The following is a 13,488-nucleotide window of genomic DNA, read 5'->3' on the forward strand; positions in this document are numbered from 1 at the left end:
CTAGTGTGACTGCTAGATTTAATTTAATTTGGGGTATTTTTCTGATGGTTTTAAAAGTATTACTGGTATGTTTTGATCCATCATTGATAATCTAAAACATTGCTCAGAAAAATGAAATATCAGAGCATGTAGATATCCCCCCCCCCCAAAAAAAAAAAGAAGCAAAGAATTACAAGACAACATCTTGCTCAAGAGAGTGACTCAATGCTTAATAATGAAAAATGATAACTTTTGATTGAATTATTAGCTGAAATTGTAAATGATTGTCTATGCATCTAAACATACACTCCATAAATATTCAGCCCCAAAATAATGGCGTATCTAGTTGTATGCTTCAAATAGCGCATTCATATTGTTGGTGCACCTCAAGAGTTTGGTTATCTGATATTTGCTTCTGCAACATTTGCTCTGGGCTTTATCATTTTACATGGTGGTTTTAACATAGTGTTGGAACCAGGTTAGAGGTCAAGAATTTGGAATGTGTTTAAACAAAAATTGTTCTTGAGCAGCTGTCGTAAAATCCAGAAAGGCAAAAATATTCTTGTGAGATATGGGATACACCAAGGAGGGCAAACATTATTGCCCCATTACCCCCACTCCTTCCGTAAAGATCCCTCGCCCCCCCCCCCCCCAAAAAAAAAGGGCAAAATTGATAATGTTATTAACATAATTGAATAATTTGGTATATAAAAATATCAAATAGATAGAAGAGTTTCACCAACTGGATTATACCTACCTGTAAAAGTCCTGATAAGTTTTTCTTTCTGTGTTTCTGGTTTGTGTGTTGAACGTCTTTGTATGATTCCAGTGTGTTTGTGTATGACCATGTGATATGATCTGAATACTGTTGTTGTTTTTGGTCTATAGGCATTTATCATTTAGGAGTGAATATCTAAACCTCTTCTGTTCGGATCTTTTTCCTTTCAAATTAGATTTTAATACTTTAGTTAATATAAAGATTAGGATAAATTAGATTCTTAAAAGTTACACTCTATTTTTTTAAAAGTTGAAGTGTTCAGTGGCTGACAAGCAAAAGGCCTATCGGCTATATTGGATGTCCAAGGACCAACTCAGACACGGTTTCTTGTGACATGTTTCTCAACTAGGCCCTCTGACGTCCACCATTAAGTCTAGTCGTCTCCACCGCATTTCTTCAAGATTTGTCCGAAAACCAATAAAAAACAGATCATATACAAGAAGATTCTAAACGCTAATATACCGGTAGGCAGTTCTCTCTTCTCTTCTTGAGTACTTTTCTACTTTTCTTCTTCTTTCCCTCTTCTTCTTCTTCATGTATTACCCACTATAAAAAAGCGAAACATCTTGAGCTTAATTAATTATGTGCGGTGCAAGGTGGTTAGTATGGGTACAGGTGTACCCTTTTAATTTTTAGTTCTAGATACGAAGTTGACCAGAGCCTGTTGATGGTTAATGTCTGTGGAATTCAGGAGAATTGGGATTGCTTTTTCGTTTTCTATGCCAGATTCTATAATAAGCATGGCTCTCTCTATAAGGAAGTGAGAGCACTTGCATAAAAAATGGCTAACTGTTTCTTTTTCCGTGCTCACAGTATGAACAATATCCAGTCACATGTTCATTTAATCCTAAGTTCCCCATTCTTACCAGCTAGTCTTACTCAAAGCCTAGACCTATTGAATAAGATCTAAATGGACAAACAAATTTCTGATCTTTTTTAAACCTACATGTAGATACCCACAAATGAGATCTTCTGCAGACTTATTAAAATATTTAGCTCGATCTATATTTCAATGATAGCTCTTTGGTTATGTGTGAGTGAACTAGACCATGTTGCTTGCATTGTATTTTTAAAGTCTATTGTCTCTGGGTTCGGCTGTGTCTATTTTGGGATATTTATATGCCCAGCCATGCCAAGTAGACATTTTGATGGAGACAAACTCACTTGTACACAGACATATTTTTAGGCAAGTTGGGCAAGTAATGAAAAATCTTTGACGTAATCGCAGTACTATGCCAAAAGATCTGATTTTATATTATATTTATACATGGGATGGCACGCTGTAGACTACTGGCCTGGCCACTGTTTTCAACAGCTCTAGAACTGGCGTCTTCAATTGGAAAAAAACAACCTTTTAAATTCATTGTTCAAGAAGTGGCATCTTCTTTCTACGTTCCATCAAGAGTTTCAAATATCTTCCTAATGTTACTAATACTCTGCAGATGAAAAGAGATGGACTGAATTTTTTTTTTTTTTAATACAAAGTCATTTATGTTCATATTCACTAGCAAACGGAACTCCCAAGATTACGTGCTGAGTTTGCTGATATTACATCTGAATGACCTATTTGAATGGAATTTGTGTAGTGATTTTCTAAGTTTATAGTTTTCCATACCTTTTACAAAATTCATATCTCCCTTATTTGTTGTTGCTCTGTTTCTCTGCACCAGCCAAAAAAAAAAAATCAGCAACAACATACAAACCTCAATGCAAGACTGCTGGGTTGAACACAGGGCTTGGTCTTGCACCAACACCGCTGTCACCACAACAGTGTCATTGACTAACATGTTGCTGTTGCTGTCTTTTAGCATCAGGCGACGCCTCTTGAAGGTGGGTGTCGACACTAAAGTACCGTCCAAAACCTACACCTAAATGTAGACCCCAAAAATCACACAACTACACACACAAAACAGAAAAAACATAGAAAACAAAAAACTCAAAATAAATATGTTGGATTCCTTCATTAAGGACAGGTTTCAACCCTTCATGGTGCCCTTGGCGAGCATAACCTTCTTCCTTAATGGCAACGCCAAGAGTTCTTTGGCCACCTGCTCTTCAGGAAAGTGGCAATAAACGGCCACTGTCTCCGACTCCCTCGACTCCAACACGAGCCCAAACACATGCGGCTCCTTGCATCGTGGTCTTCGTATTTCAAATTGTTCCACAACACAAACCTTGAAAATACCAGGCATGATGGCTGAAAAACACACGGCACTCAACTTAAAAATAAAAAACTCTAACAAAAGTAACAGAAAAACAGAAATGACAACTAAAAACAGCTGAGCCCTGGCATTAAATCTTCAGTCACACAAAACACTATCAGAAAACAGAAATTACATAGAAAACTAAAACTCAAAATAAATACCTTGGATTCCTTCGTTAAGGACAGGTTTCGACCCTTTATGGTGCCCTTGGCGAGCATAACCTTCTTCCTTAAAGTTGATACACTAAGACAATCGCAAATACTGAGATAATTACATAAATAGAAAGCTTTTAACCCCCATAATAACACCAAATGGTGTCCACCCGACAAAACAAGTTTAGAATAATGAATTTATTCGAGTAAACTCTACCAAAATATCTAAGTCTGAAACCCGGAAGTGCACGTAGAGTCGGGCCTCTATCCGTGACGTCACGAACGGGAGTCATGGGCTCAGTGAGAGTGAATGGCAGTGATATCCCTATGTAAATGCTATCCTGTCAGAGCTTAGATTTGTTGTTGTTAAGGAGTATATTTGATGGATTTTCTGTTTTCATTTGAATGAAGAATAACGAAGCAACATTTTCCAGTCGCTGATTTCTTTTTATATCCTCATATTCACCTATTTGGTAGAGATTTAAGACGAGTTTACTGCTTAGGAATTAAAGTTAAATCGTGCACTTATGAATAGGCGGATGCATTATATTGTCATCAGATGCATGAGCAGTTTTGTAAAACGAATAGGTCTAGAACTATGATAGTACTTATCATAGATGTGTGTGACTGCCTCAAAAAAGGATACAGTACCAGTTAAACATTTTATGTTGTAAAATATCAAACTTGAACGAGATCATGCAAGCGCGCTTCCTCTATAATATTTTGGCGAGTGATGCGGCTCTTGCATGAACGTTCGTGAAGCGAGCTGAATCGGGAGGTAAGACCAAACCGCTGCTCTAGGGGCTGCTTGCTTGTGATGGAACGTACGTGCGCTAGTTATATGTTTATCGGCAATTGCAAGAGAATGAAAGCGACGTTGCCAGCTAAGAAAAACAACTAACACTTGAAGACTTGCTCCTGACTACCGATGTCAGAATTGGTAGATGAAGGATGTTCAGGGCCAAGGAAGGCGAAAGACATGGGAAAAAGGAAGAAGAAACCATCGGGAGATCGCTGTAGTGTATGGTAATGAACTGTGCATGGGTAGACAGCTACTGTTCACTCCGTGCCTGGGCCGATTTCAACACCAAAACAAAAATTACATGGTGAAAATATCGACTAATAGCACATCGTTGGCATGTATATGTCATAATTTTTAAAAGGGGAATTGATATTAATACTATGAAGTACTAGGGGAAGGTAAAGAATTGTACATAGAATTATGATTTATTAGACTTTTCAGCCTTTGAAACAAAAATATGCAGAAAATTGTATCACTCTGCACATGTTTGCTATGGAACATCCGGGTACGTGAATATACTCTCTCCCGGACGTGAGGTCATAAATAGTAGACCAGCGCCGTGACTGCTTTTCTATGCAAAGAGAGGCGGATATTTTAGACATTTCAATTGAGGATTTCGAGTAGACAGAATTTTTGTGTGATATACTAAGTAATTGAAAAACTTAAAAATAACATATACTTGCCGTAGGTAACAAATTAAGGGACATTTATTTGCTTAGAGTATCAACTTTAATGGCAACGCCAAGAGATCTTTGGCCACCTGCTCTTCAGGAAAGTGGCAATAAACAGCCACTGGCTCTGACTCCCCCGACTCCAACACGAGCCCAAACACATGCGGCTCCTTGCCTCGTGGTCTTCGTATTTTAAATTGTTCCACAACACAAACCTTGAAAATACCAGGCATGATGGATGGAAAACAGACGGCACTCAACTTAAAAATAAATAACTCCAACAAAAGTAACAGAAAAACGGAAATAACAACTAAAAACAACTGAGCCCGGGCATAAAATCTTTAGACACAAGAAAACATGATCGGAAAGCTACCGCAATAAGGGTATGAAAGGCTGAATGAACTTCTAATATATCACACCTCTGATCCCTAAAACATACAAACACACAATGGTGATGAAAATTTAGTTTCATTAACAATATCATCGTTTAAAACATCAACACAACCAAAACTATAGTAAACCTGACATCAAGTAGGTACGTGACAAAAAATTTCAAAATTATTTAATCTCTTTTAAATTGGTATCATTGGAAAGGGCATGAAAAATGCTTTAAAATGACACCTCAAACATGGTCATAGGGTAAGTATAAGTGGATTTACGTGACTTTTTATGCTCGCAAAATACACAAACTGTGGTCCTGGTTTATACATGTATAGTAATGCATTGTATGATTGTAACCGTATTTATGAGTTTTTGTCTTTAGATAAATGAGAAAATTAGATATTTTATTGTAACTTCTTTATTTCTTTACAGAATTTAGTGGAATAAAAAGCACATTGAAGTATTCAGTTTGAAGAACACAATTAAGTAGAAACTTATTGGAAAGTGCATGATTATAATTAATTAATTAATTATTAATTAATTAGCATATTCAATAACGATATTCAGTTTTAATAAAAAATACAGTTAAATAGTCACAATAATTGAATAAATATTAATTTCAATCAATTCAGTCAATGTTCATTATGTAATTTTTAAATTACAACAGATATTTAAAAACAGGTAATCACTAATTAACTAATTAACTTATTTATCAATTAATTAGTAAATTAGTTAATTCATGATTAATTTATGATCATGTTAATTTTCCACCAAAACCAAAATATTTGACCATTTTGGGAAAATCAGCAAGTTTCAGAAAACACTGACCTGAAAGTTACAGGAACTGGTCTCCCAATTAATTAGGAGAGAGGCAGGTCTCCACACACTAAATCAGCTGCTACCGCAAACTTTGTCAACTCATAATCTTCGGCATCTGCCTCGTATGTCTCCCCATCATCTAGCCAGTAGGCAATGCAGTAAGTCCCGCCACTTTTTTAAAGATATTTTTCTACCTTCCCCATGTACATAGTTTTGGTTTCGCTGTCTTCATCGTACCAAACATGGCAAAGATTGTGCCCAACAATGCGATTACTCAAGACATTGCTCTGGATCAAACCCATAGCACACTGGTTCAGACGATGACATGTCGATCGTATATTGAAGAAAGTTGTGAAATTCGCGATATTCTTAGTAAGATAGTAAGAAGCTATCTGGATTTTCCGTAGATACAGAAAGCCGAAAGTTGTTTACAAATGTACGATGCACGCACGTACGCGTGCGCATTTGAAGACGAAACCAATTTAAAAATTACACAAGTTTTGTTTTGTAGACTCTTTTTAAAATTTATTGCAACAGTTTTGTGAACGTTAATAAATACAAGTTTATTTAATAATTATTTTTAAATTACATATAAGTTTAACAGTGAAAAACAAAATGCTATTAAGCATCTTACAGATCAATATTCCTGTACAAATTCACCGACCAATCAGAATACAATAACGGCCAGCTCGCAAGATACGTCACACCACGGCGGGTCAATTCACAAAATGGCGATCCCCAGTGACTGCGATCACAGGGAGAATGCGTATGTTTCAACTGTGATTCTACAGCTAAATCCTGTCTTTTCTAAAAAATAAATGAAATCATCTTACATGAAATTTTATGGAGATTTCGACAGTATAAAGAAATTTCTGGGGTGGACTATCCCTTTAATGAGTCTATAGTGTCATTTACATGCATGCTGTAATCACTGCCAAGACATAGCATTTGTCCTTGCTGGTAACATGAATACTATTGACGTGGGTTCCTTCCTGTGTTGTTGCATCAAAAGCAATTGTCAGGTTGTCTTCGTTAACAAGCAACTCGGCACTCATTATGTCCGAGATAACACCTATCTCTTCTACACGTAAGTTCTACTGTGTTTCTGTGTGGAACATGATTAATTGTTATCCCTGCTCTCTTGCCGAACTGTTTGATTAGATTTGGAACATTCTGTGTTGGCACATTGTTCACAAGAGAGTCGTAAACAAACATCCTAATTGTATCAGGGTACTTTTTCCCCTCTTTTATAAAGTCTGAAGAACTTGTCGGTTCATTTTCATATGATTGGATTGTCTCCTTCAATCTGCAATTTTCATCTTCCAGTTGCTGAATAGTTGTCTTCTTTTCACATAGCTCATTTTTCAAGTCACTGACCTTTGCATTCCTTTTGGTTTCTGGTTTATTTGAAGCATTAGACATTTGCTTTACAGCTCGCTTCTGGTTTCTTGTTGCATTTTTTGCTTTTTTTTCATTTTGTTTAGTTCTTCCCCTACAATTGTGCTAGCTAACTGAGACTGGAGCAATGCTATTGTTGCATTCCTTCTAGCGAGCATCGTTTTCTGGCGCATCACATATTGGTTTAGATATTTGACTTCATGTATCTTCTGGAAATTTATGTTCGATCTCAGTTTTGACACTTTTCGTTTATACTGTTGTATTCATTTCAACTTTAGATTTTGTTACAAAGTCCAATCTTTTTTTCATAAAGATTTTGTTTGGGGTTTGGGGTGCTTTTCTTCTTGAAGAACGAATAGGAGAAGATGAGTCCACAGATTGTGTGGGTAGAGATGAGACTGGAGTCACTAAAGATTGTCTGGTTGCAGTGCTTTCCATCATCTGCTGAGGCTCTGGAGATCCAGCTGTCTCTTGTTCTGCTGCTTGCTCTGTAGGTGGAAATAAAAAAAGGAAAAAATGTTGTCACTTATATAAAAAAGTGTAAAAAACAACAATTCAGTAACAATATTTAAAGATATCGAAATTGTATTTATACTGATTAAACTTGGAAGTCCTGTGAGTATTTATGCTTACCATTTGAAGACTGTCCAGGGGCATTGGGATCATCTTGTTCCTTTACTTCAAATGTCTCTTCACAACAGGTTTCATATCTCTTCATGACGGTCTCCGCATTGCTTGTTCTTGAAAACTTTGATTCCCGATTCAGAAGGGATTGCAGCTGGACTTTAACACATTTGCATGAATATTTCTCCCTGATTGCTGTAATTGTTTGGGTTGGAGACTTTTCTTTTGTAATGTAAAGTAACAAAACATGTCCATTTTTCAAGTCTGTTGGGTCATCTGGTAAGGCATTAAAGTTGTCAGCGAGATACTGCCGTTTCTTTCCAAATTGTTTTGGCAATGGAAGTTTTTTTCGTTGTTTCTTTTTTGGTGGCATAGTGTCTGGTTGTTACTGTATACCTGTGAAAAAGAATGAATATGAATAAATAAATATATAAAAAATACAAACATACATACAAATAAACAACAAAGTTCACAAAGCATTATTTAAAATTTGGGCATAGCTTCGCGGAAATTTGAAAATAGTAGATGAAGTGATAAAAACCAAGTTCAAAATAGTCATTGACCATGGAAATTCCAAAAAGGAACCACATGTGCCTTTAAAAAAATGGGCGTGGCTTCGCAGAATTTTAAAAACAGTAGATCAAGAGAAATAACAAAGTCCACAAAGCATTATAAGGTAAAACAAGCAAACAAATTAATAAAAGCACAGTGACAAGAAATAAATAATTAATACATACAATTAAACAATTACGTTTGAATAAGTTTAAATGCCAAATATACAAGTGATAATTGAAGTTTCATACAAAATGATCAAGAAGCAGCTATAAGTTTAATGTCACGTGACCTGTTACATGTACACACCATGTACACACAAGCTGCCGTGCAGACATGCACAAAACTCCCAGCCAGAGACATTTTTGTAAACAAAAGACGAACTTTTTTAATCATGGTAAAATACAATATTTCGGATTCAAAATGCTAAATTAATAAAGATTTAAGGAAATATATATAAATGTACTAACAAGCTGCTCAAAATAAAAAAAAGTAGTCATAAAATAATAAACTTTCAACGCAATGATCACACTTCGAAGTGCAAGTACTGCATAGCTTCCGTGTTGTGACATCGATGACAGCTCGAATTTTGATATTTTTACGCCGGATCGACACAATTATCATCAAAAAAAATTGAAGCGGTCGATAGATTTACTTCAAATTTGAACATAATGTTGACTAATATATATACTAACAAGTTATAAAGTTTAAAGACGTTGCATACATACCTTCAGCAAAAACTGGGGTCTTACTTCTCGAAATAAGCTTCCAGCCAAAAATTATCCAACTTCTCTGTATCGGAAAACCATGTGTTGAATATCAAATGAAAGCTATTTTTGTAAACTACGTCATCGTTTTGATGGTTGCTTCCGATGACGAAACGGCAATCTCTGCAGCGACATAAACGGCACGCTTTACGTGCACCCCGAGTCACCTCGCGAAAAAAGGGGAGGTGCCACAGAGAGCCCTCAGCGATCAGCCGATAGTCACGTTCCTACATCAAGGCAATGAATCATGGCTTGGATGATTCTCTTCTTCACACTTTCAAAGGCATGAAGAGGTCTAGCATCAATTTCTTTGTTAAAGACCTTGACCGGAGCGTACACAACCATACATCCACAGACGGCTAATGAAACACAAAATACAAATACAAGAAAGAAAAAATTAAATACCCTTTCATTACTGAGAAAAATGAAAATTACAGTACAACTGCCGCCCCCTCCCAAATTCGCCTCGGTCAAGAGCCCCCGCGCCGCACGGACTTGGGTGACGTCATTCCGTGTAGACTCGAATTGTTTGCTATAATTCTTCGCCGTGCGATGTTCGAGATCTACATTGATTTTGCGTACCGTGAATCCTTTCTGCTTTTTATCGATTGAAGTTTGAGAAGTTTTGAGAAGTCTTTCTAAAGAGAATGGCTACCCCAGTCATCAGGGCAGATGCACAAGATGATTTAGTTATGGAATTTGAGTGTGAGGAGGATGGCAGTTGCGGGGAAAGCGGTGAAAATGACAGTGTCAGTGGTAGTAGTGACAGTCCGGACAGTGGCAGCAGCAGTGATACCGACAGCGATGCAAGTGATGCAGACGCCGGAGAACACGGGCGTATCGTCGAGTGGGAGTATGAGCCTTTACCTCGTGGTGAACCTGGGCAAAATGTTGGCGATGCTGGAAGGGCCAACAACGCAAATCGGCTTCATGAAAATGTCGAGGATTGGTAATTAAGACTTATAAGCTTATTGAATTTGTTGTGCATTCTAAATATTTATTCCCCCAAAAAATTGAAATCAAATACCGTAGATCTCTAGACTCGGTCATAAATGGCATGTCTAATTCTAAAGTTAACTTGTTAGAATGATTCTCTAGATCTATGTCTGCGCACCTAAAATTCGACCTCGATTTCATTACACAGTAAGATATTATTTTTAGAATCATCATTGTTATTCCGTTCTTCATATTCTAATGATTACTGAAACAAAAAAACTCGACAAATTATTCACAAGAACAATTTTTTTTAACGAATTTCAGACGGGCTCGTCATTTTGTGTAGCAAAACTGAAAAGTGCCCATGTCTGCGCACTCACTATTTTGCACGCAATTCAATCAAGCACAGTGAAGTTTCATACCAGGGACAACCCCCTGTTCAGACTTTTCTTTTTTGACTATGATTGAAATTTTCAGGGTGGCAAATGAAACTTGCTAAAACTCATTTTTAATCTTCCCAATTATTTTCACAAATTTTGGTATCTAAATGAATTGTTGAGGTTAAGATTGAAAATTGGTGTCAGTTTGATGTTTTGTTCTATAAATATCGCGCATTTACGTGGGTGCGCAGACATAGGCACTGCCCAGCCTTGGGCACTCTTACCATACTACGACTACGAGAACGATGTCATTTTTATATTTATCAGGAAGCTGTAATAAAATATTTATAAAATTATAGTAGGTGTATTGATTTTTGTTTGAATCTTTCTGTATTTCAAGGTGTACATGTGGAAGATGTCGTGTGCCTCCATCTTTCAATGAAGGTGATTGTGTCTGTTGTCAGGAAATTGCAGAGGTCAAGGCAGAGGCTGATCGACAGGGTTCAAGTTGTCTGGTGGATTCTGAGGAGTTTGAGCCGGCCATCCTAAATGCGACAACATTGTACATCGGATGGATGGAGTACACAGATAGGTGGCGCCGAGCAGCCAAAGCATTTGGGGACAGGAACAATGAGTAAGTTATGTTTCTCCTTTCCATCATTTTGGCAAGGGCAAAAAAATAAATGGATTGATTTTGAAAGTTTATTGGGTGAAACTTTTCAAAACGAATTGAGTCACCGCAAGATGAATTACTAGTTTTGACCAAAATTCTTGCCTGGTGACCACTGGTGTACTAGCTGCCTTATCTGCAGGTGCTTCGGGGCACTTTTTCAGGAAATGTATACAAATAGGCAAGAATGACCACCGATTTGTGAGTTTTAGCATGTTACCCCCCCCCCCCCCCCCAATAATCTGTAGTTATGAAACACAAACTTTATATGCGATTTTGAATGTTGCCCCCCACCGCCCGACAAACAATGACTAACCCTTGGTCATTTTAGTTTTTTTTAATCATTTTTATTTTCCTGAATTAATTAATAAAGAATTAATATTTTGACATCAAATCATCTATCCTAAGAAAAATAATGAAATTTTTTTATTGCTTTTTATTTTACAGAAAATACAGGTATGTGGCCTACAGGAAAGTCGTGAGATGGTGTTGGGGCTGGCTCGGGAAGGACATCAGGGTGCAACTGCCAGCATGTGTCCATGCCTCAATAATGGAAGCGTATCCTGATGGACGTGGTCAGTACAAAGGGACCATCCTGCGTCGGTTGAGATGAGGATGTAACATCAACTATTGTCTTGCGAACTTTGAATGACTGTCATCTTCTATGTGATTGTCAGCCATCTTCTGTACGTTATTTGTGATCATCGGCTTTCATCTTCATATTCATCACAAATACTATTGTTTGAACTTCTCATGATGGTATGGTTGCTATGAACTTTGATCTCGACATTTGATTCTAATTTTCAAGAGCTGATATTCGAACTTTTGCAAAACTGTGATCAAGCAACGATTTCTTATGAGGAAGAATGTTGAAATCTATATAAACAAGCAACAACAAAAAAAACAAAAAAAACACAACATGCCTTGTTCCTTCTCTTTTGTTATACACCCTGCAATGTAATTTGTTTTAATAATTTGAGCATTTCATATACAGTCAACCTGCCGAGTCAGACTGGCATACCGTTTTAACCTTCAATACGTCAAATTGTTTTCAAGTCAAAACTTTTCCTTCAGTTTTCAAATTTGAATTTATTAGGCAAGGTTGATTGTATATGAAGAGCTTGCATGCAAAACATGTTAAATCCATTTTAGCCAAATGGGAGAAAATTAGGGATTTTTAATTTAACACATTTATCTTGATTTATTAATTGTGTTCTCGAAGCAAATGATTAAGACATGCATGTAGGTCACAAAAATGGAAATTAAAAAAATCCTGCAATTTTTATGTATTTTATATGATTTTTCAAAAATATTTTTTTGTTGGGTTTAACATGTTTTGCATGCAAAGATGGATTTAGCATGTTTTGCATGCAAACTGTTAATGGTTGTAATAGGTAATTGTCACATACACATACTTGTTAATGCACGCTCAACACTCATGTATATGCAACACATTCACATACTGACACAGACACAAACATTCGCGCACACACATACACACTCACACATACGCTCCTAAACATTAATTTCTGGACCAGTACTCAACACGTTATGAACCTACAATTGAGGTACCCCAATAGTTTGACCAAGTGGTGTCAAACAATTAGGGTGTTGAATTGTGTTTGTAGTGTCAAGAAATTGGGGTGTTGAATTGGTGCATGTGTTTGCAGTGTCAAACAATTGGGGTGTTGAACTGTGTTTGTAGTGTCAAGAAATTGGGGTGTTGAATTGGTGCATGTGTTTGTAGTGTCAAACAATTGGGGTGTTGAATTGGTGCATGTGTTTGTAGTGTCAAACAATTGGGGTGTTGAATTGGTGCATGTGTTTGCAATGTCAAACAATTGGGGTGTTGAATTGGTGCATGTGTTTGCAATGTCAAACAATTGGGGTGTTGAATTGGTGCATGTGTTTGCAATGTCAAACAATTGGGGTGTTGAATTGGTGCATGTGTTTGCAATGTCAAACAATTGGGGTGTTGAATTGGTGCATGTGTTTGCAATGTCAAACAATTGGGGTGTTGAATTGGTGCATGTGTTTGCAATGTCAAACAATTGGGGTGTTGAATTGGTGCACTGTGTTTGCAATGTCAAACAATCGGGGTGTTGAATTGGTGCATGTGTTTGCAGTGTCAAACAATTGGGGTGTTGAATTGGTGCATGCGTTTGCAATGTCAAACAATTGGGGTGTTGAATTGGTGCATGTGTTTGCAATGTCAAACAATTGGGGTGTTGAATTGGTGCATGTGTTTGCAATGTCAAACAATTGGGGTTGAATTGGTGCATGTTTGCAGTGTCAAACAATTGGGGTGTTGAATTGGTGCATGTGTTTGCAGTGTCAAACAATTGGGGTGTTGAAGTGATGCATGTGTTTGTAGT

At 36.9% G+C, this 13,488-nt stretch overlaps 1 protein-coding gene across 1 annotated transcript; it reads left to right on the top strand.

Annotated features, from left to right (window-relative positions):
• Positions 1 to 9,658: 9,658 nt before the first annotated feature.
• Positions 9,659 to 12,031, top strand: LOC105440842. The gene is made up of 3 exons (XM_011671405.2): positions 9,659 to 10,076; positions 10,844 to 11,077; positions 11,561 to 12,031. The coding sequence occupies exons 1-3, from the start codon at positions 9,775 to 9,777 to the stop codon at positions 11,724 to 11,726; spliced, it is 702 nt and encodes a 233-aa protein (XP_011669707.2). The 5' UTR covers positions 9,659 to 9,774; the 3' UTR covers positions 11,727 to 12,031.
• The last annotated feature ends 1,457 nt before the right edge of the window (positions 12,032 to 13,488 follow it).

Source organism: Strongylocentrotus purpuratus, unplaced genomic scaffold, assembly GCF_000002235.5.
Source record: "Strongylocentrotus purpuratus isolate Spur 01 unplaced genomic scaffold, Spur_5.0 spur5_scaffold_14, whole genome shotgun sequence".
Taxonomy (NCBI): Eukaryota; Metazoa; Echinodermata; class Echinoidea; order Camarodonta; family Strongylocentrotidae; genus Strongylocentrotus; species Strongylocentrotus purpuratus.

Coding starts and splice junctions, on each gene's coding strand:
- LOC105440842 (XM_011671405.2), top strand. CDS start 9,775: ATGGCTACCCCAGTCATCAGGGCAGATGCACAAGATGATTTAGTTATG. Junction 10,077..10,843: donor CATGAAAATGTCGAGGATTG/GTAATTAAGACT, acceptor CTGTATTTCAAG/GTGTACATGTGGAAGATGTC. Junction 11,078..11,560: donor TTTGGGGACAGGAACAATGA/GTAAGTTATGTT, acceptor TTTATTTTACAG/AAAATACAGGTATGTGGCCT.